General features: G+C 45.3%; 1 protein-coding gene and 1 long non-coding RNA gene across 2 annotated transcripts in view; one reads left to right on the forward strand and one right to left on the reverse strand.

Annotated features, from left to right (window-relative positions):
* LOC138648881 (uncharacterized) overlaps positions 1 to 23,875 on the forward strand; it is a 400,375-nt gene that overhangs the window by 118,691 nt on the left and 257,809 nt on the right. The gene's annotated exons all lie outside the window — the stretch shown is intronic.
* Positions 1,122 to 23,875, reverse strand: part of HSD17B12 (hydroxysteroid 17-beta dehydrogenase 12) — a 124,062-nt gene continuing 101,308 nt past the window's right edge. Inside the window, exons 7-11 of the mRNA XM_069739127.1 lie at positions 7,562 to 7,596; positions 5,057 to 5,138; positions 3,832 to 3,897; positions 1,683 to 1,832; positions 1,122 to 1,442 (exon numbers count right to left, since the gene is read on the reverse strand). Of these exons, the coding sequence (XP_069595228.1) occupies positions 1,335 to 1,442; positions 1,683 to 1,832; positions 3,832 to 3,897; positions 5,057 to 5,138; positions 7,562 to 7,596 (441 nt within the window). The 3' untranslated portion in view covers positions 1,122 to 1,334. The remainder of the gene's footprint in view (positions 1,443 to 1,682; positions 1,833 to 3,831; positions 3,898 to 5,056; positions 5,139 to 7,561; positions 7,597 to 23,875) is intronic.

Genomic DNA, 23,875 nt, shown 5'->3' on the forward strand with positions numbered 1-23,875 from the left:
AGTTCTCAGACGACCAGGTTTCTAAGATGTTGAGGTTTGCCCGAGGTTTCTCTCGTTGCATTCTGCTTCAGGAGAACTCATATAAGATACTTACCAGATGGCACATGACGCCGGTCAAGCTTCTCCATCTTGGTCTGTCTGACTCCGACTTGTGCTGGAGGTGTCGGGCTGTCCAGGGAAGCCATTCACACATATTCTGGGAGTGTCCTATCATCAGAAGGTTCTGGGAGGGAGTCGACTCAACACTTAAAAAATTAAAACTTACTAAAACTAATCTTATGGCTGTTGAGGCTATTCTTTCGTGCCCGACAAATAATTTTAGACCATCTAGACATGGCCTCCTCCCCCTGGTGCTTAGTGCAGCAAAGCTTTTAATAACCACTAGGTGGAGGAGTGAATACCCCCCTACACTAGGAGAATGGTTCAACAAAATTGACCATATATGTAGACTGGAGGAACTCTCAAGCTGGGAAGCGCATGCCCATGAACGCTTTACCTCAAATTGGCTCCCCTGGAAAATGTTTAGATCCGAGGTGCCCTAAGGTTGCTGCATAACTGCATTGTTTCCTGCTTCTTTGAAAAGCTAAACTATTGTATTGCATATTATTGGACGTTAATTTCACGTGTGTATGTTCTGTTATGTTATTTGTTCTCCCACTTCCCCTTTTTCCCAACTTTCCCTCCCCGGGCCATTTCCACCCAGGCCCTTTTCCCTTTCCTTCATCCTTCCCTTCCCCTCCCCCCTTTACCTTCTCCTTTCCTTCCTTCCCCGCTGTTGTCAGTCTGGGCTTACATTATGCCATTATTGAATCTGTGACACTTTTATTGGCTCTTTCATAAACTGTATGTAATGTTCCCAGTCTTTATTTTAAATAAAGAATTTACAAAAAAAAAAAATACATGGGTTACTGCATAGATGATTAATGGTTAATGTCAGAGCTTTAGTAGTTGGTTGATAAAGGGGATGTGTTGTGCATTAGGTATAAGGCGGGGTCCTGCCTCCGCTCCCTGCACTGGGGTCACACCGCAGGACAGAAGAGCGGCCATATTCCCACAGCCTTATACAATGGTCACGAGCCGTGCAGTTCTCCCCAGGTATTGCCAAACTACAACTCCCAGCATCTCAGGCAGGAACACCCACCCTCATGTCAATCCTTTAATGTAAAACATTCAGGGAACACACACAAAAAAAACAAAAAAAAAAAACAACTAAATCTTAAAAACATTCTATCGACAGTTAGTCTGAGGGTCTAATGACGGGGTCCTCGTGTTACCATCAGTCGTTACAGAGACCTGAGGATTCACACAGATTTGGTACAAATGGAGGAGCGGCTCTAGTTTTTCTTCGCTCTCTTCAGGAAACGAGCGCGCAGTCCTTTGTTCACGTTCATGGCGAGCTTCGAGGAGAGGTTGGCGGGGAGCAGGGATCCCGTGACCCAGCCCTGGGAAAATTTAAAAAAAAAAACAGAAATTATGGTGAGCGGGCAAATATGGCACAAAATATAGCAGTTCTCCACATTCTCAGAATCGAGAGGTATGTAAAGGTTATAAAGGCCCTGGTCCATAAAACAGATCCATGATCATAGTGTGTGCGGAAAATGGCGCAGCCCGAGCATCGCAGGTCATGTAAATGCTGTGCTTTGACCAAAAAAATAGCAATTTTATATACAGTATTATCTTACCAAGATGGCGTGAGGCAGGAAGCCATTAGTCCGGCTCTCTAGACCCACAGTGTTCAGCGCAGACCTCACGTAGTCTTCTGGGCTTGGCTTGTCCCAGGTTGGTTTGCGGATTCCGCTCATTTTGGTTGCCACAAAGAATGGAAGAACGCTCTGCAGACAGGAAAACCGTCACAAGAAGTCATAACAGGGACTTTTCTAAATGTTGGGTTCTTTATACTTGTTTATTGCACTTTGCTATATGCATCCATTTAATATGAACAACCCTAAATGCAAAACATCTTGTGATGAGACAGGAGGGACCTGGCCTTTATTGCAGCACATTTACAGGACCAGGCTCCTATCCATGCGGTCAGTCGCTGCCTCTTGATTGTACGTGTAATGCATCATTACCAGCCCCGCATTATAACACAAGACGGATTAATGTGGCCGCTCTGCAGTTATACACTGCGGCCACTAGATGGCAGCAGAAGACTACTAAGGCCACGGCTGACCTCTGCTTACTCCTTCACTGTGTGCTGCTGATGTGGACGGATCGGAGGGCGGCGGGCCCCCAGGTCCGTCGGAGGGCGACGGGCCCCCAGGTCCGGCGGAGGGCGACGGGCCCCCCAGGTCCGGCGGAGGGCGACGGGCCCCCCAGGTCCGGCGGAGGGCGACGGGCCCCCCAGGTCCGGCGGAGGGCGACGGGCCCCCCAGGTCCGGCGGAGGGCGACGGGCCCCCCAGGTCCGGCGGAGGGCGACGGGCCCCCCAGGTCCGGCGGAGGGCGACGGGCCCCCCAGGTCCGGCGGAGGGCGACGGGCCCCCCAGGTCCGGCGGAGGGCGACGGGCCCCCCAGGTCCGGCGGAGGGCGACGGGCCCCCCAGGTCCGGCGGAGGGCGACGGGCCCCCCAGGTCCGGCGGAGGGCGACGGGCCCCCCAGGTCCGGCGGAGGGCGACGGGCCCCCCAGGTCCGGCGGAGGGCGACGGGCCCCCCAGGTCCGGCGGAGGGCGACGGGCCCCCCAGGTCCGGCGGAGGGCGACGGGCCCCCCAGGTCCGGCGGAGGGCGACGGGCCCCCCAGGTCCGGCGGAGGGCGACGGGCCCCCCAGGTCCGGCGGAGGGCGACGGGCCCCCCAGGTCCGGCGGAGGGCGACGGGCCCCCCAGGTCCGGCGGAGGGCGACGGGCCCCCAGGTTACGGTTATTAAGGGGACATATTCTACACAGCTGTGTTTTCCTAACATTAGCCCTGCATGGGTGTGGATGGCAAGAACAAGACCCTTTTCTAATCTGGGGGGTGAAGAACGTCTGCAGCCTGGTCGTAAGGGACCCCTCCCCACCAGGTTTCTTCCCAGTAGCGGGACAGTCAGCCCCACGGATCTAGTACCCTGTAGAATAAAAGCCCATTAAAAAGCGCCAATCCTGGAGAATTGCTGGAGTGTCCGTTCCTCCAATGTCGGCACATTGTGGTCACCTGCTCTTGATATGCAACGTGACTGCTGCAGCTAATCAACCGCTGATTGGCTGCAGCCTTTCTTATTCCATCAGAGAGGAATATTGTGTTTTCTAGACAACCTGTTTTATTTCAAGTCACATTTGACACTTTTGCAGTCTACTAATAATTTACTTTTTATCATTATTTGCTATTACTGGATGACCTCTCTAAAAATATCTTAAAATATTTAATTAAAAAAAATAAATTATAGTCAAGTGTTCTCTTCTGCACAGATATTAGGCATCCATGATCCGCTAATTACGAAGAGTTAATTTCCCAGGTTAGTCAGATCAGTTTTGGCCCCATCCAGAAAAGCGGCACGGAGACAGTGGGTGGACACCGATCGTCTTCTAAATATCGAGGACGTCATGGCAGCCGAAACTTTTTTTATATATATCTTATGCCGATAATCATCATATAAGGCAGGGACTCCAAATCGCCAAAAATAATTAAAAAAAACAAGAAACAAAAAAAACAAAACAAAGGCAGAGCTGATAAAAATGCTCAATTTGAAGGAAAAAAAAATGAAATAATAATTTAGACCAACGGGAAGCCTCGGAGGTGAGGACGTCACACACTCCTGTGCTTGAGAACGTGATCTCCTTGTTGCCAAGACAGCCGCTGTTGCCATGGAGACCACACAATAACAAGGATCCTCGGTAGCGACGCGCTTCACTCACCTGCACGGTGACACCCTTACTCTTGTACTCGGCGTGCAGACCCCGCGAGAAGAAATCCACAAAAGCCTGAACAAAGACCAAGAAAAAAAAAAAAAAAAAATAGTCAGAGGCGAAAGGAATCTCTAATGTGATGACATGTTAGAAGAAAGCACTACAACTCCCAGGAGGCACAAGAAAAAAAAAATTCCTTACCCAATCTATAAGGAAAGGTCCTTCCCATGTATTATAACCCCCCATCCTGCCTCCATCAGGATGGCAGACCGAGTACACAAGTCCTGACATTGGCAGGATTATAAAGGGCAACCCCAGAAAATGTCTGTCCTGGGATCAGCCTCAGATACGCAGGAGAGAGGGGAGGCGAAGAATCAAACAACAACTCCCAACCCTTCAAACAACCCCCATGGTGAGCTAGGGCCCAAAGAACACCCCCTATACAAAGCCAAGTCCCTCCCAACACCGTCCATGTAAAACATACCCCATCGAAGACTCAACATAGCAAGATATATCCCACCGAACTTCTGTCATGGCAAGTCTTACCCCACCAAACTGCCGCCATGGCGAGTCTTACCCCACCAAACTGCCGCCATGGCGAGTCTTACCCCACCAAACTGCCGTCATGGCAAGTCTTACCCCACCGAACTGCCGCCATGGCGAGTCTTACCCCACCGAACTGCCGCCATGGCGAGTCTTACCCCACCGAACTGCCGCCATGGCGAGTCTTACCCCACCAAACTGCCGTCATGGCAAGTCTTACCCCACCAAACTGCAGTCATGGCGAGTCTTACCCCACCAAACTGCCGCCATGGCGAGTCTTACCCCACCAAACTGCCGCCATGGCGAGTCTTACCCCACCAAACTGCCGCCATGGCAAGTCTTACCCCACCAAACTGCCGTCATGGCAAGTCTTACAACACCAAACTGCCGTCATGGCAAGTCTTACAACACCAAACTGCCGCCATGGCAAGTCTTACAACACCGAACTGCCGCCATGGCAAGTCTTACAACACCAAACTGCAGCCATGGCGAGTCTCACCCCACCAAACTGCCGCCATGGCAAGTCTTACAACACCAAACTGCAGCCATGGCGAGTCTCACCCCACCAAACTGCTGCCATAGTGAACCACATCCCAGCGAACATCACCCATGATGAGCGATGCCCCATCAAACCACATCCATTGTCCCCAACGTGCCCCTAGGACATTTTCGGATGCAGCTCCCCTCGCACCTTAGTAGCAGAATATACAGTGAGGAGCGGGACCGGATACATGCCGCTGGCAGAGGAAATATTCAAGATCACACCCTTGGACCTGAAACACAAACGTTATACATTACTCCGCCATCCGATAATTCACAATTATTGATAATCCGGCACAGAACTGCAGGATAATCCTCAGCGTGACAAATACAGGAAGATCGTTTATCACCATTTCACTCGCCTTACATCTTCTGCTCATCCGATAATCTGGAATATCTAAGAATTCTGCGCCTGCTATAAAATACTAATCTAACGCCAAAGTCTACAGGCGCCCACATACATCAGATTCAAGTCCAGCCGATCCGGGCGAGGTCTGCGAGAATCGCCATTTATATACTCAACACTGAAATGGCAGCAACAAGAAAAAGTGGAGAAATGATGGAAACTTATCTGCAAAGGATGGGGGGAAAAAAAAAAAAAAAAATTCAAAAAAAGTCTTTTTTTCAGTCTTGAGTCACGAGCAGAAATCCCGAAAACTTCCAGCCTCGGCTGCTATCACTGAGGTTATTATTGGTCATCTAAGGAAGGTTCTGCCGCCGCCGATTGTACAAATCATCAAGATCCTCTGCTGGCAGCTCCTGTGTAGTCACCGACCAATCAAGTCCACGATGTGCTCGATGGAGACAAGTCTGGAGACGCTGCAGCCGTTGGAGCAAGGTTAGACCATGCAGGTGGCCTACAGTAATACAAGCAACCTACGGACGGGGTTGTCGTGTTGGAAAACAGCTTCTGGGGCAGTTTGGAGGAAAGACCGCACCGCTGGTTCCACGTCAAAAATCAGTATAACATTGAGGTGGAATAAAGACTAGAGGGGTCCAACTGCCTCACATTATACCACCGCACACCATAATCACGGGAGTAGGACTGGTGCAACATTCTTTTTTTGAAGGCCTCTTTATGACGTTCCTACTCCTGGGATTCTGGGGTTGGGGTGGCATAATGTGCAGTAACCAGACCCCTCTAACTCAGCGTTACACTGATTTTGTTGTGGAACCAGGAGGGCGGTCATTTCTCCAAAAAAACTCTCCAATATGACACCCCCAGGCCGAATGTTGGTGGTGCTACTGGGAGCCAGCTCCCATGGCTGCAGCATCTCTGGACTTGCCTCCCATCGAGCACATCAGGGACGCCATTGGTTGGAGATTACACAGGAGCTGCCAACAGCGGATCTTGATGATTTGCCCAACTGATAGCAACAGAGTCTAGAAGTTCCGGGATTTCTGCACGGGCTCAGACTAAATAAATCCAGAGGTTTTGAAAGTTCTCTTTCCATTTTTCCATCCTTTGCAGATCAGTAACGTCTCCATCATTCCACCACTTTTTCAATGTTGAGGAGTATAAAATGGGTATGGGGAACGCACTCCATCCCCAGTCCTTCTATCCAGAAAGAAGATTGATAACAGTAATGAATAGTTCTACAGCTCCTCATATCTCAACTTCCGGATTTCTAGGGATATTTGGGTTTACTGCACTCGTAGATCCATTTTTAGGCTTTGTGTCTGATCACTGGATCTGCTGAGACTCGAACCGAACAGGAGAATACTGTTCTATTAAAAAAAAAGCTGACACCGGACCCTCATCTTTTGATGAGGGAGACCCTCCGTAATATATCACACTCACAGCTGATCGTGGTACAACCCTTTTAAATGATAATATTCTGGCTCCCCGCAGTCACCATGAGGGGGAGCCCATAGTATTCAGTGATGCTCTGGGCTCCCCCTAGTGGACAGAAAGAGTATTTAAGCTCCAACTGTAAAAAACATAGGAAAATAAAAGGACATATAGAGTAAAAACAATGTTCACATTCAAGGGGGTTGTTCAGAACTCAGAAAATGTCCTTAGGATAGGTCATCAATGTCAGATTGGTGGGAGTCCGACACCAAAAGGGAACACAACCCGAGACTGGCTCCCTTGTCAAGGTATCCCTCAGCCCGTAGGATGGACCTACTATGGGCACTGGGGTACAACAGATGAAGGTCAGAGCCCTGCCCTCTTCACTAGAGTGGGCAATGACATGCCAGTGGCCAAGAGGCGTGAATGTCAATGACCTCCGTGTCCCTACAGGGGCCACACGGCTGCTTTGTTTACTTGCTGCCATCTCTACCACGGCTGAAATGCTGCAGCCTGACGGCAGGTAATCCCGAATGATCCGCCCACTCCCCTTCACTGTAATTCCCCCCTAAGAATAGAAAGCTGTTGAGACTATTGATGACTCAGACCGTGCGTTTTTTTTTTTTTTTTAATTCGGTTCTAAAAAGAAAAAATCACCACCAGAGCGTTGAGGAGAAGTGAAGGATTCCACGATGCCGGTGACTCACCCTCCGTCCTCATGACTCACCTCCGATCGCTCCATCCTCACCAACATGGAGGCCGCACGCATTAGTCACCACAATGAATTTTTCAAAGAAAAGGATTCTCCCCTATAAATAATAATGAGGTCCTGTCTGGTAATGTTTATTTACCGCTCTGACTCACCTCTCCAGCATCCCGGGCAACACCAGCCGTGTCATCTACAAGAGAGGAGGACAGCAGTGAGGAGAGGACACACGGGGGCGCCAGAGCGGCCGCACCACGGAGGGGCACACAAAGTAACACCAAGACGAGTGCGATGCCATGTACGTACACAACAGAACAGTGAGCGCTGCTCTGGAGTATAATACAAGGAATGCATGTACACCGCAGAATAGTGAGTGCTGCTGTGGAGTATAATACAAGGAATGCATGTACACAGCAGAATACAAAGTGCTGCTCTGGAGTATAATACAAGGAATGCATGTACACAGCAGAATAGTGAGCGCTGCTGTGGAGTAGAATACAAGGAATGCATGTACACAGCAGAATACTGAGTGCTGCTCTGGAGTATAATACAAGGAATGCATGTACACAGCAGAATACTGAGCGCTGCTCTGGAGTATAATACAAGGAATGCATGTACACAGCAGAATAGCGAGTGTTGCTCTGGAGTATAATACAAGGAATGCATGTACACAGCAGAATACTGAGCGTTGCTCTGGAGTATAATACAAGGAATGCATGTACACAGCAGAATACTGAGCGCTGCTCTGGAGTAGAATACAAGGAATGCATGTACACAGCAGAATACTGAGCGCTGCTCTGGAGTATAATACAAGGAATGCATGTACACAGCAGAATAGTGAGCGCTGCTCTGGAGTATAATACAAGGAATTCATGTACACAGCGGAATACGGAGTGCTGCTCTGGAGTATAATACAAGGAATTCATGTACACAGCGGAATACTGAGCGCTGCTGTGGAGTATAATACAAGGAATGCATGTACACAGCGGAATAGTGAGTGCTCCTCTGGAGTATAATACAAGGAACGCATGTACACAGCAGAATAGTGAGCGCTGCTCTGGAGTATAATACAGGGAATGCATGTACACAGCAGAATACTGAGTGCTGCTCTGGAGTAGAATACAAGGAATGCATGTACACAGCAGAATAGTGAGCTCTGCTCTGGAGTATAATACAAGGAATGCATGTACACAGCAGAATACTGAGCGTTGCTCTGGAGTAGAATACAAGGAATGCATGTACACAGCAGAATACTGAGCGCTGCTCTGGAGTATAATACAGGGAATGCATGTACACAGCAGAATACTGAGTGCTGCTCTGGAGTATAATACAAGGAATGCATGTACACAGCAGAATAGTGAGCTCTGCTCTGGAGTATAATACAAGGAATGCATGTACACAGCAGAATACTAAGTGCTGCTCTGGAGTATAATACAAGGAATGCATGATCACAGAATAGTGAGTGCTGCTATGGGGTATAATACAAGGAATGCATGTACACAGCGGAATACTGAGCGCTGCTCTGGAGTATAATACAAGGAATGCATGTACACAGCAGAATAGTGAGCGCTGCTCTGGAGTATAATACAAGGAATGCATGTACACAGCAGAATACTGAGCGCTGCTCTGGAGTATAATACAAGAAATGCATGTACACAGCAGAATAGTGAGCGCTGCTGTGGAGTAGAATACAAGGAATGCATGTACACAGCAGAATACTGAGTGCTGCTCTGGAGTATAATACAAGGAATGCATGTACACAGCAGAATACTGAGCGCTGCTCTGGAGTATAATACAAGGAATGCATGTACACAGCAGAATAGCGAGTGTTGCTCTGGAGTATAATACAAGGAATGCATGTACACAGCAGAATACTGAGCGCTGCTCTGGAGTAGAATACAAGGAATGCATGTACACAGCAGAATACTGAGCGCTGCTCTGGAGTATAATACAAGGAATGCATGTACACAGCAGAATAGTGAGCGCTGCTCTGGAGTATAACACAAGGAATTCATGTACACAGCGGAATACGGAGTGCTGCTCTGGAGTATAATACAAGGAATTCATGTACACAGCGGAATACTGAGCGCTGCTGTGGAGTATAATACAAGGAATGCATGTACACAGCGGAATAGTGAGCTCTGCTCTGGAGTATAATACAAGGAATGCATGTACACAGCAGAATACTGAGCGTTGCTCTGGAGTAGAATACAAGGAATGCATGTACACAGCAGAATACTGAGCGCTGCTCTGGAGTATAATACAGGGAATGCATGTACACAGCAGAATACTGAGTGCTGCTCTGGAGTATAATACAAGGAATGCATGTACACAGCAGAATAGTGAGCTCTGCTCTGGAGTATAATACAAGGAATGCATGTACACAGCAGAATACTGAGCTCTGCTCTGGAGTATAATACAAGGAATGCATGTACACAGCAGAATAGTGAGCTCTGCTCTGGAGTATAATACAAGGAATGCATGTACACAGCGGAATACTGAGCGCTGCTGTGGAGTATAATACAAGGAATGCATGTACACAGCGGAATAGTGAGCTCTGCTCTGGAGTATAATACAAGGAATGCATGTACACAGCAGAATACTGAGCGTTGCTCTGGAGTAGAATACAAGGAATGCATGTACACAGCAGAATACTGAGCGCTGCTCTGGAGTATAATACAGGGAATGCATGTACACAGCAGAATACTGAGTGCTGCTCTGGAGTATAATACAAGGAATGCATGTACACAGCAGAATAGTGAGCTCTGCTCTGGAGTATAATACAAGGAATGCATGTACACAGCAGAATACTAAGTGCTGCTCTGGAGTATAATACAAGGAATGCATGATCACAGAATAGTGAGTGCTGCTATGGAGTATAATACAAGGAATGCATGTACACAGCGGAATACTGAGCGCTGCTCTGGAGTATAATACAAGGAATGCATGTACACAGCAGAATAGTGAGCGCTGCTCTGGAGTATAATACAAGGAATGCATGTACACAGCAGAATAGTGAGCGCTGCTCTGGAGTATAATACAAGGAATGCATGTACACAGCAGAATAGTGAGCGCAGCTCTGGAGTATAATACAAGTAATGTATGTACACAGCAGAATAGTGAGTGCAGCTCTGGAGTATAATACAAGTAATGTATGTACACAACAGAACAGCGAGCGCAGCTCTGGAGAATACTACAAGTAATGTATGTACAAAGCAGAACAGTGAGCGCTGCTCTGGAGTATAATACAACTAATGTATGTACACAGCAGAATAGTGAGCGCAGCTCTGGAGTATAATACAAGTAATGTATGTACACAACAGAACAGCGAGCGCAGCTCTGGAGAATACAAGTAATGTATGTATACAACAGAACAGTGAGTGCTGCTCTGGAGTATACAGGTCCTTCTCAAAAAATTAGCATATAGTGTTAAATTTCATTATTTACCATAATGTAATGATTACAATTAAACTTTCATATATTATATTCATTATCCACCAACTGAAATTTGTCAGGTCTTTTATTGTTTTAATACTGATGATTTTGGCATACAACTCCTGATAACCCAAAAAACCTGTCTCAATAAATTAGCATATTTCACCCATCCAATCAAATAAAAGTGTTTTTTAATAACAAAAAAACCAACAAATAATAATGTTCAGTTATGCACTCAATACTTGGTCGGGAATCCTTTGGCAGAAATGACTGCTTCAATGCGGCGTGGCATGGAGGCAATCAGCCTGTGACACTGCTGAGATGTTATGGAGGCCCAGGATGCTTCAATAGCGGCCTTAAGCTCATCCAGAGTGTTGGGTCTTGCGTCTCTCAACTTTCTCTTCACAATATCCCACAGATTCTCTATGGGGTTCAGGTCAGGAGAGTTGGCAGGCCAATTGAGCACAGTAATACCATGGTCAGTAAACCATTTACCAGTGGTTTTGGCACTGTGAGCAGGTGCCAGGTCGTGCTGAAAAATGAAATCTTCATCTCCATAAAGCATTTCAGCCGATGGAAGCATGAAGTGCTCCAAAATCTCCTGATAGCTAGCTGCATTGACCCTGCCCTTGATGAAACACAGTGGACCAACACCAGCAGCTGACATGGCACCCCACACCATCACTGACTGTGGGTACTTGACACTGGACTTCAGGCATTTTGGCATTTCCTTCTCCCCAGTCTTCCTCCAGACTCTGGCACCTTGATTTCCGAATGACATGCAAAATTTGCTTTCATCAGAAAAAAGTACTTGGGACCACTTAGCAACAGTCCAGTGCTGCTTCTCTGTAGCCCAGGTCAGGCGCCTCTGCCGCTGTTTATGGTTCAAAAGTGGCTTTACCTGGGGAATGCGGCACCTGTAGCCCATTTCCTGCACACGCCTGTGCACGGTGGCTCTGGATGTTTCCACACCAGACTCAGTCCACTGCTTCCTCAGGTTCCCCAAGGTCTGGAATCGGTCCTTCTCCACAATCTTCCTCAGGGTCCGGTCTCCTCTTCTCGTTGTACAGCGTTTTCTGCCACATTGTTTCCTTCCAACAGACTTACCATTGAGGTGCCTTGATACAGCACTCTGGGAACAGCCTATTTGTTGAGAAATTTCTTTCTGGGTCTTACCCTCTTGCTTGAGGGTGTCAATGATGGCCTTCTTGACATCTGTCAGGTCGCTAGTCTTACCCATGATGGGGGTTTTGAGTAATGAACCAGGCAGGGAGTTTATAAAAGCCTCAGGTATCTTTTGCATGTGTTTAGAGTTAATTAGTTGATTCAGAAGATTAGGGTAATAGGTCGTTTAGAGAACCTTTTCTTGATATGCTAATTTATTGAGACAGGTTTTTTGGGTTATCAGGAGTTGTATGCCAAAATCATCAGTATTAAAACAATAAAAGACCTGACAAATTTCAGTTGGTGGATAATGAATCTATAATATATGAAAGTTTAATTGTAATCATTACATTATGGTAAATAATGAAATTTAACACTATATGCTAATTTTTTGAGAAGGACCTGTAATACAAGTAATGTATGTACACAACAGAACAGCGAGCGCAGCTCTGGAGAATACTACAAGTAATGTATGTATGTATACAACAGAACAGTGAGTGCTGCTCTGGAGTATAATACAAGTAATGTATAGTGGGAACGGAAAGTATTCAGACCCCTTTAAATTTTTCACTCGTTTCATTGCAGCCATTTGATAAACTCAAAAAAGTTCATTTTTTTCTCATTAATGTACACTCTGCACCCCATCTTGACTGAAAAAAAAAAATGTAGAAATTTTTGCAAATTTAAAAAAAAAACAAAAAAAACTAAACTATCCCATGGTCATAAGTATTCAGCCCCTTTGCTCAGTATTGAGTAGAAGCCCCTTTTGAGCTTGTACAGCCATGAGTCTCCTTGGGAATGATGCAAGTTTTTCACCCCTGGATTTGGGGATCCTCGGCCATTCTTCCTTGCGGATCCTCTCCAGTTCCGTCAGGTTGGATGGTGAACGTTGGTGGACGCCATTTTCAGATCTCTCCAGAGATGCTCCATTGGGTTTAGGTCAGGGCTCTGGCTGGGCCGGTCAGGAATGGTCACAGAGTTGTTCTGAAGCTACTCCTTTGTTATTTTAGCTGTGTGCTTAGGGTCATTGTAACATAGTAACATAGTTAGTAAGGCCGAAAAAAGACATTTGTCCATCCAGTTCAGCCTATATTCCATCATAATAAATCCCCAGATCTACGTCCTTCTACAGAACCTAATAATTGTATGATACAATATTGTTCTGCTCCAGGAAGACATCCAGGCCTCTCTTGAACCCCTCGACTGAGTTCGCCATCACCACCTCCTCAGGCAGGAATTCCAGATTCTCACTGCCCTAACAGTAAAGAATCCTCTTCTATGTTGGTGGAAAAACCTTCTCTCCTCCAGACGCAAAGAATGCCCCCTTGTGCCCGTCACCTTCCTTGGTATAAACAGATCCTCAGCGAGATATTTGTATTGTCCCCTTATATACTTATACATGGTTATTAGATCGCCCCTCAGTCGTCTTTTTTCTATACTAAATAATCCTAATTTCGCTAATCTATCTGGGTATTGTAGTTCTCCCATCCCCTTTATTAATTTTGTTGCCCTCCTTTGTACTCTCTCTAGTTCCATTATATCCTTCCTGAGCACCGGTGCCCAAAACTGGACACAGTACTCCATGTGCGGTCTAACTAGGGATTTGTACAGAGGCAGTATAATGCTCTCATCATGTGTATCCAGACCTCTTTTAATGCACCCCATGATCCTGTTTGCCTTGGCAGCTGCTGCCTGGCACTGGCTGCTCCAGGTAAGTTTATCATTAACTAGGATCCCCAAGTCCTTCTCCCTGTCAGATTTACCCAGTGGTTTCCCATTCAGTGTGTAATGGTGATATTGATTCCTTCTTCCCATGTGTATAACCTTACATTTATCATTGTTAAACCTCATCTGCCACCTTTCAGCCCAGGTTTCCAACTTATCCAGATCCATCTGTAGCAGAATACTATCTTCTCTTGTATTAACTGCTTTACATAGTTTTGTATCATGTGCAAATATCGATATTTTACTGTGTAAACCTTCTACCAGATCATTAAAGGGAACCTGTCACCCCGTTTTTTGAGATTGAGCTATAAATACTGTTAAATAGGGCCTGCGCTGTGCGTTACTATAGTGTATGTAGTGTACCCTGATTCCCCATGTATGCTGAGAAATACATTACCAAAGTCGCCTTTTTCGCCTGTCAATCAGGCTGGTCTGGTCAGGTGGGCGTGTTCACAGCGCTCTTTTCTTCCCCAGCTTTCCGTTGGTGGCGTAGTGGTGTGCGCATGTCCAGAGTTCCGACTTCCCTGCGCCCACGTGAAGACACAGCGCGCGATCTGCGCTGTAATCCCTTGCATCGGTGGGGGCGGCCATCTTCCTGGGGCCGCGCGTGCGCAGATGGAGTGCTCTGCTGCACGGGGCTTCAGGAAAATGGCCGCGGGATGCCGCGCGTGCGCATTAGAGATCGCGGCGGCCATTTTCCCAAAGCCGAGATGTAAAAAGATGTAAAAAACAGGCTATTTGGTTGATACGTTTTTTTTTGCAAAAAACGTATACTAAGCTGCTCCACCACCAGGGAGTTATCCACCACTCCTTGTGGGCTATCTGCACAAAAGCTGTTCCATTCAGAGTGTCCACATGGACATTTCCTCTCTGAACCCTGCTTATACAGGTACTATACAGATGATCAGGTTTTTAATATACATCAGATAGGGATTGCATACATCAGTTAGGACTGCTATATATGGGTATACCTTGACGTTTAGTGGAGCAGCTTTGTATACATTTTTTGCAAAAAACGTATCAACCAAATACCCTGTTTTTTACTAGCACTTGCTGATTACTGTGATTTTTTTTGCAACGGAGTGTTTTTGGTTTTACTGTGCTTTTTTGGGTCTTCAAGTTTTTTGGTGGTATGTGAACATGTTCCTACAGACTTGTTCACTGTGCAAGTAGCCCATGTATTTCTATTTCCACTCTGCCGTAAAGGCCCGACTGGTGGAGGGCTGAAGTGATAGATGACTTTGTGGAACTTTCTCCCATCTCCCTACTGCATCTCTGGAGCTCAGCCACAGTGATCTTGGGGTTCTTCTTTACCTCTCTCACCAAGGCTCTTCTTCCACGATTGCTCAGTTTGGCTGGACGGCCAGGTCTAGGAAGACTTCTGGTGGTTCCAAACTTCTTCCATTTAAGGATTATGGAGGCCACTGTGCTCTTAGGAACCTTGAGTACTGCAGAAATTCTGTTGTAACCATGGCCAGATCTGTGCCTTGCCACAATTCTGTCTCTGAGCTCCTTGGCCAGTTCCTTTGGCCTCATGATTCTCATTTGGTCTGACATGCGCTGTGAGCTGTGAGGTCTTCTATAGACAGGTGTGCGCCGTTCCAAATCAAATCCTATCAGTTTAATTAACCCCTTTACCCCCAAGGGTGGTTTGCACGTTAATGACTGGGCCAATTTTTACAATTCTGACCACTGTCCGTTTATGACGTTATAACTCTGGAACGCTTCAACGGATCCCGGTGATTCTGACACTGTTTTCTAGTGACATATTGTACTTCATTATAGTGGTAAAATTTCTTTGATATTACCTGCATTTATTTGTGGAAAAAACGGAAATTTGGCGAAAATTTTGCATTTTTCCAACTTTGAATTTTTATGCCCTTAAATCACAGTCATGTCACACAAAATACTTAATAAGTATCTCCATCGGGTCTCCATGGCAGCGATCGGGACCCCGTGACATGCCCACTCACTTAGTGCCAGATGTCAGCCGTGAGAATCAGCTGACACGCAGCCGATCAACCATGTCGTACTATCCCGTCCATGGTCAGACGGGCCCAGGGCACATGGACGGGATAGTACATCTAATGTCAGAAAGGGGCAAAACCATCTCCAGGAGGATCACAAGGAAATGGACAGAATGTGACTTAAATATGAATGTCTGAGCAAAGGGCCTGAATACTTAAGACCATGCGATATTTCAGGTTATCTTTTTTAATGAATTAATGAAAAAAAAAAAAATGTAGAAATTTACGTCAAGATGGGGTGCAGAGTGTACATTAACCCCTTTACCCCCAAGGGTGGTTTGCACGTTAATGACCGGGCCAATTTTTACAATTCTGACCACTGTCCCTTTATGAGGTTATAACTCTGGAACGCTTCAATGGATCCTGGTGATTCTGACATTGTTTTCTCGTGACATATTGTACTTCATGACAATGGTAAAAATTCTTTGATAGTACCTGCGTTTATTTGTGAAAAAAACGGAAATTTGGCGAAAATTATGAAAATTTCGCAATTTTCCAACTTTGAATTTTTATGCAATTAAATCACAGAGATATGTCACACAAAATACTTAATAAGTAACATTTCCCACATGTCTACTTTACATCAGCACAATTTTGGAACCAAAATTTTTTTTTGTTAGGGAGTTATAAGGGTTAAAAGTTGACCAGCAATTTCTCATTTCTACAACACCATTTTATTTTAGGGACCACATCTCATTTGAAGTCATTTTGAGGGGTCTATATGATAGAAAATACCCAAGTGTGACACCATTCTAAAAACTACACCCCTCAAGGTGCTCAAAACCATATTCAAGAAGTTTATTAACCTTTCTGGTGCTTCACAGGAATTTTTTGAATGTTTAAATAAAAATGAACATTTAACTTTTTTTCACAAAAAATTTAATTCAGCTCCAATTTGTTTTATTTTACCAAGGGTAACAGGAGAAAATGGACCCCAAACATTGTTGTACAATTTGTCCTGAGTATGCCAATACCCCACATGTGGGGGTAAACCACTGTTTGGGCGCATGGCAGAGCTCGGAAGCGAAGGAGTGCCATTTGACTTTTCAATGCAAAATTGACTGGAATTGAGATGGGACGCCATGTTTCGTTTGGAGAGCCCCTGATGTGGCTCAACATTGAAACCCCCCACAAGTGACACCATTTTGGAAAGTAGACCCCCTAAGGAACTTATCTAGAGGTGTGGTGAGCACTTTGACCCACCAAGTGCTTCACAGAAGTTTATAATGTAGAACCGTAAAAATAAAAAATCATATTTTTTCACAAAAATTATCTTTTCGCCCCCAATTTTTTATTTTCCCAAGGGTAAGAGAAGAAATTGGACCCCAAAAGTTGTTGTACAATTTGTCCTGAGTACACCGATAGCCCATATGTGGGGGTAAACCACTGTTTGGGCGGATGGGAGAGCTCGGAAAGGAAGGAGCGCCGTTTGACTTTTCAATGCAAAATTGACAGGAATTGAGATAGAACGCCATGTTGCGTTTGAAGAGCCACTGATGTGCCTAAACATTGAAACCCCCCACAAATGACACCATTTTGGAAAGTAGACCCCCTAAGGAACTTATCTAGAGGTGTGGTGAGCACTTTGACCCACCAAGTGCTTCACAGAAGTTTATAATGCAGAGCCGTAAAAATAAAACAACATTTTTTTCCCACAAAAATTATTTTTTTAGCCCCCAGTTTTGTATTTTCCTGAGGGTAACAGGAGAAATTGGACCCCAAAATTTGTTGCCCAATTTGTCCTGAGTGCGATGATACACCATATGTGGGGGGAACCACTGTTTGGGCACATGGGAGGGCTCAGAAGGGAAGGAGCGCCATTTGAATGCAGACTTAGATGGAATGGTCTGCAGGTGTCACATTGCGTTTGCAGAGCCCCTAATGTACCTAAACAGTAGAAACCCCCCACAAGTGACACCATTTTGGAAAGTAGACCCCCTTAGGAACTTATCTAGATGTGTGCTGAGCGCTTTGACCCACTAAGGGCTTCACAGAAGTTTATAATGGAGAGCCGTAAAAATAAAACAAAAATTTTTTCCCACAAAAATTATTTTTTAGCCCCCAGTTTTGTATTTTCCTGAGGGTAACAGGAGAAATTCGACCCCACAATTTGTTGTCCAATTTGTCCTGAGTGCGCTGATACCCCATATGTGGGGGGGAACCACTGTTTGGGCGCATGGGAGGGCTCGGAAGGGAAGGAGCTCCATTTGGAATGAGGACTTAGATGGAATGGTCTGCAGGTGTCACATTGCATTTGCAGAGCCCCTAATGTACCTAAACAGTAGAAACCTCCCACAAGTGACACCATTTTGGAAACTAGACCCCCTAAGGAACTCATCTAGATGTGTTGTGATAGCTTTGAACCCCCAAGTGTTTCACTACAGTTTGTAACGCAGAGCCGTGAAAATTAAAAAAAAAATCTTTCCCCCCCAAATTATTTTTTAGCCCCCAGTTTTGTATTTTCCCGAGGGTAAGAGGAGAAATTCGACCCCAAAAGTTGTTGTCCAATTTGTCCTGAGTACGCTGATACCCCGTATGTTGGGGGAAACCACCGTTTGAGCGCATGGCAGAGCTCGGAAGGGAAGGAGCGCCATTTGGAATGCAGACTTAGATGGAATGGTCTGCAGACGTCACATTGCGTTTGCAGAACCCCTAATGTACCTAAACAGTAGAAACCCCCCACAAGTGACCCCATATTGGAAACTAGACCCCCCAGGGAACTAATCTAGATGTGTTGTGAGAACTTTGAACCCCCAAGTGTTTCACTACAGTTTATAACGCAGAGCCGTGAAAATAAAAAATCCTTTCTTTTCCCACAAAAAATATGTTTTAGCCCCGAGTTTTGTATTTTCCCAAGGGTAACAGGAGAAATTGGACCCCAAAAGTTGTTGTCCTATTTGTCCTGAGTACGCTGATACCCCATATGTTGGGGTAAACCCCTGTTTGGGCACACGGGAGAGCTCGGAAGGGAAGAAGCAATGTTTTACTTTTTCAACGCAGAATTGGCTGGAATTGAGATCGGACGCCATGTCGCGTTTGGAGAGCCCCTGATGTGCCTAAACAGTGGAAACCCCACAATTATAACTGAAACCCTAATCCAAACACATCCCTAACCCTAATCCCAACAGTAACCCTAACCACACCTCTAACCCAGACACACCCCTAACCCTAATCCCAACCCTATTCCCAACCGTAAATGTAATCTAAACCCTAACTGTAACTTTAGCCCCAACCCAAACTGTAGCCCTAGCCCTAACCCTAGCCCTAACCCTAGCCCTAACCCTAGCCCTAACCCTAGCCCTAGCCCTAACTCTAACCCTAGCCCTAATGGGAAAATGGAAATAAATACATTTTTTAAATTTTTCCCTAACTAAGGGGGTGATGATGGTGGGTTTGATTTACTTTTATAGCGGGTTTTTTAGCGGATTTTTATGATTGGCAGCCGTCACACACTGAAAGACGCTTTTTATTGCAAAAAATATTTTTTGCGTTACCACATTTTGAGAGCTATAATTTTTCTATATTTTGGTCCACAGAGTCATGTGAGGTCTTGTTTTTTGCGGGACGAGTTGACGTTTTTATTGGTATTTTCGGGCACGTGACATTTTTTGATCGCTTTTTATTCCGATTTTTGTGAGGCAGAATGACCAAAAACCAGCTATTCATGAATTTCTTTTGGGGGAGGCGTTTATACCGTTCCGCGTTTGGTAAAATTGATAAAGCAATTTTATTCTTCGGGTCAGTATGATTACAGCGACACCTCATTTATATCATTTTTTTATGTTTTGGCGCTTTTATACGATAAAAACTATTTTATAAAAAAAATAATTATTTTGGCATCGCTTTATTCTCAGGACTATAACTTTTTTATTTTTTTGCTGATGATGCTGTATGGCGGCTCGTTTTTTGCGGGACAAGATGACGTTTTCAGCGGTACCATGGTTATTTATATCTGTCTTTTTGATCGCGTGTTATTCCACTTTTTGTTCGGCGGTACGATAATAAAGCGTTGTTTTTTGCCTCGTTTTTTTTTTTTTTTTTTTCTTACGGTGTATACTGAAGGGGTTAACTAGTGGGCCAGTTTTATAGGTCGGGCCGTTACGGACGCGGCGATACTAAATATGTGTACTTTTATTGTTTTGTTTTTTTTATTTAAAGAAATGTATTTATGGGAATAATATTTGTTTTTTTTTTTCATTATTTTGGAATATTTTTTTTTATTTTTTTTTTTTACACATTTGAAAATTTTTTTTTTTACTTTTTTACTTTGTCCCAGGGGGGGACATCACAGATCAGTGATCTGACAGTTTGCACAGCACTCTGTCAGATCACTGATCTGACATGCAGCGCTGCAGCCTTCACAGTGCCTGCTCTGAGCAGGCTTCTGTGAAGACACCTCCCTCCCTGCAGGACCCGGATCCGCGGCCATCTTGGATCCGGGGCTCGAGCAGGGAGGGAGGGAGGTAAGACCCTCGCAGCAACGCGATCACATCGCGTTGCTGCGGGGGGCTCAGGGAAGCCCGCAGGGAGCCCCCTCCCTGCGCGGTGCTTCCCTGCACCGCCGGCACATCGCAATCATCTTTGATCGCGGTGTGCCAGGGGTTAATGTGCCGGGGGCGGTCCGTGACCGCTCCTGGCACATAGTGCCGGATGTCAGCTGCGATAAACAGCTGACACCCGGCCGCGATCGGCCGCGCTCCCCCCGTGAGCGCCGCCGATCGCGCTGGACGTACTATCCCGTCCATGGTCATAGGGGCCCACCCCACATGGACGGGATAGTACGTCCGATGTCAGAAAGGGGTTAATGAGAAAATTATTTTTTTTTTTGAATTTACCAAATGGCTGCAATAAAACAGAGTGAAAAATGTAAAGGGGTCTGAATACTTTCCGTACCCACTGTATGTACACAGCAGAATAGTGAGCATAGCTCTGGAGTATAATACAAATAATATAGTGCATGTACACAACAGAATATGGAGTGCAGCTCTGGGGTATAATACAGGAGGTAACTCAGGATCAGTAATGTAATGTATGTACACAGTGATTGCACCAGCAGAATAGTGAGTGCAGCTCTGGGGTATAATACAGGATGTAACTCAGGATCAGTAATGTAATGTATGTACCCAGTGACTGCACCAGCAGAATAGTGAGTGCAGCTCTGGAGTATAATACAGGATGTAACTCAGGATCAGTAATGTAATGTATGTACACAGTGACTGCACCAGCAGAATAGTGAGTGCAGCTCTGGAGTATAATACAGGATGTAACTCAGGATCAGTAATGTAACGTATGTACACAGTGACTGCACCAGCAGAATAGTGAGTGCAGCTCTGGAGTATAATACAGGATGTAACTCATGATCAGTAATGTATGTACACAGTGACTGCACCAGCAGAATAGCGAGTGAAGCTCTGGAGTATAATACAGGATGTAACTCAGGATCAGTAATGTAATGTATGTACACAGTGACTGCACCAGCAGAATAGTGAGTGCAGCTCTGGAGTATAATACAGGATGATACTCAGGATCAGTAATGTATGTACACAGTGACTGCACCAGCAGAATAGTGAGTGCAGCTCTGGAGTATAATACAGGATGTAACTCAGGATCAGTAATGTAATGTATGTACACAGTGACTGCACCAGCAGAATAGTGAGTGCAGCTCTGGGGTATAATACAGGATGTAACTCAGGGTCAGTAATGTAATGTATGTACACAATGACTGCACCAGCAGAATAGTGAGTGCAGCTCTTGGGTATAATACAGGATGTAACTCAGGATCAGTAATGTAATGTATGTACACAGTGACTGCACCAGCAGAATAGTGAGTGCAGCTCTGGAGTATAATACAGGATGTAACTCAGGATCAGTAATGTAATGTATGTACACAGTGACTGCACCAGCAGAATAGTGAGTGCAGCTCTGGGGTATAATACAGGATCAGTAATGTAATTATGTACACAGTGACTGCACCAGCAGAATAGTGAGTGCAGCTCTGGGGTATAATAGAGGATGTAACTCTGGCTCAGTAATGTAATTATGTACACAGTGTCTGCACCAGCAGAATAGTGAGTGCAGCTCTGGAGTATAATACAGGATGTAACTCAGGATCAGTAAATGTAATGTGTGTACACAGTGAGTGCACCAGCAGAATAGTGAGTGCAGCTCTGGAGTATAATACAGGATGTAACTCAGGATAAGTACAGAGGTTCTATGGAAGATTCCTTTTCCTGAGCATCTGATACTCCAGAAAACCTGTACGTCAAGCAGTATGACTGCAATGTACGTTTTTTTCTCTTCCCTTACAAATACACCATCAGGATTATTATTATAGCGCCATTTATTCCATGGTGCTTTACATGTGACAAGGCGGTATACTTAATAAAAACACAAGTACAATAATCTTGAATAAAATGAGTCACGCCAGATTATCTGGATTATCAGTCTCATTGATGACAGATTCAAGAGCATGTTCGATCCTTGGACAACCCCATCTTTAATGAAAAACAGCCTCATGTAAAATAAAAGCATTATGTCGTCGTCTGCCGGCGCTCATGACATTATGTCAAGAGAGTGCTGCAACCTATCGGCAACCAATGATTGGCTGCAGCGTTTACAAATCACTCATCATAAATGCTTTTGAGGAAAGTGAGCGCTGCAGCCCATCAGTGGCTGCTGATTGCTATGTGACGTGAACGCTGCAGCCCATCAGCGACAAGTGATGGACTGCAGCGCCCTGAATTCCCTCAAACAAAATTTAGAACCAGGGAATTTAGAACCAGCGCTGCAGCCCATCAGTGGAAGCGGATCTCCTGCACTAATGAAGTGATATGTAACGTGGGCGCAAGCACATACAGGGCCGACATCGCTAGGACAGCACCGGGCTGGGAGGGGAGTGCAAGAGGGGTTTTTTTTTTCTTAAAGAACTTCATTAAAGAAGGTGCTTGTCCAAAAAAGAAAAATACACAAGACCAAGGTTTTTCTATTGTAATTGATCTTTCCATCATTTAATAATTAGTGATCCTAGTGATGCCAATGAGACGGCAGCACAAGCTCGGCATCGCTGGTATTGCGGAAAAAAAAAAAAAACACACGGACATTAATCCCTGCATAAAACAGAGCAAAATGCGTCTATGCCGAGGTATTCCTTTCCATGTGAGATCATAGAGAAGCAAAAAATAAATAAAAATAAAATAGGAAAAAAAAAAAAGAAAAAAAAAATGCAAAAAGAAGATGCAGTTTTTTCCCCCCAAAAAGGGAGGGTGGTGTGAGAATGTGAGAGGCAGCCTGGGATCGGTGCTGGAGCCAGACGTGGAGACGATGGGAGGGGAGTGGGTGAGATGCACTGTGTGGGCGGAAGCTGTGTGGGTGAATGCTCGCTGCGTAGGCGTCTGTTTCAGACATTCCCCTGAACAACACCAACTAACAAGGATGTCTTCCTCCAGTAATAGGGAGTGCGGGGATTAGGCAACCGTCTTCATGATGCCCCGAAATAACGAAAAGCACAAAAAAAAAAATGAAAAATAAAAAACGGAAAAAATAAGATAAAAATATAACAAAAAATAAAATGACGGGAAAAGGGACTGGATCCTTCGCTTAAAAATTTTAAAAAATTCTGACAGTTTGGACTGGAAAATAGTATGATGGCAAAACACAGGAGAAAGCAGAAGGTTCAGGAAGAGGAAAACACAGACAGAGCCTCAGATCAGCAAAGCAATCTGTCAGTTTGGCGATCGGGAAAAAAACACGCACAAGCACTTCCCTGTAATTTGCCCCCTCTCACTGCAATCTGTGAGAATCCGCAGGGGAATCCGCAGCAAACCACAGGCTTAGGTGCGGATTTTGCTGTGACATTTCTTGCGGAAAATGGATTGTGAATTTAAAAAAATAAAACAACCACAATACTCCCCTGAAGGAGGCTCAATCGTATGGTCACCTGCCGCTGTTCATACATAATGGCCTCCTGCAGTGATGACTGGCTGCAGCGGTCACGTGTCGTCATTACAGGATGTAGAAAAGTTGGGGTTTTTTTTATACTTTTAAAATTTGCAGATTTTGATGCGGATCCATGAGTAATCTGTAGGGAACCTTGAAAAGATTGGGGGGTGGTTGCAGATTTTG

Source organism: Ranitomeya imitator, chromosome 9 (genome assembly GCF_032444005.1).
Source record: "Ranitomeya imitator isolate aRanImi1 chromosome 9, aRanImi1.pri, whole genome shotgun sequence".
Classification (NCBI taxonomy): Eukaryota; Metazoa; Chordata; class Amphibia; order Anura; family Dendrobatidae; genus Ranitomeya; species Ranitomeya imitator.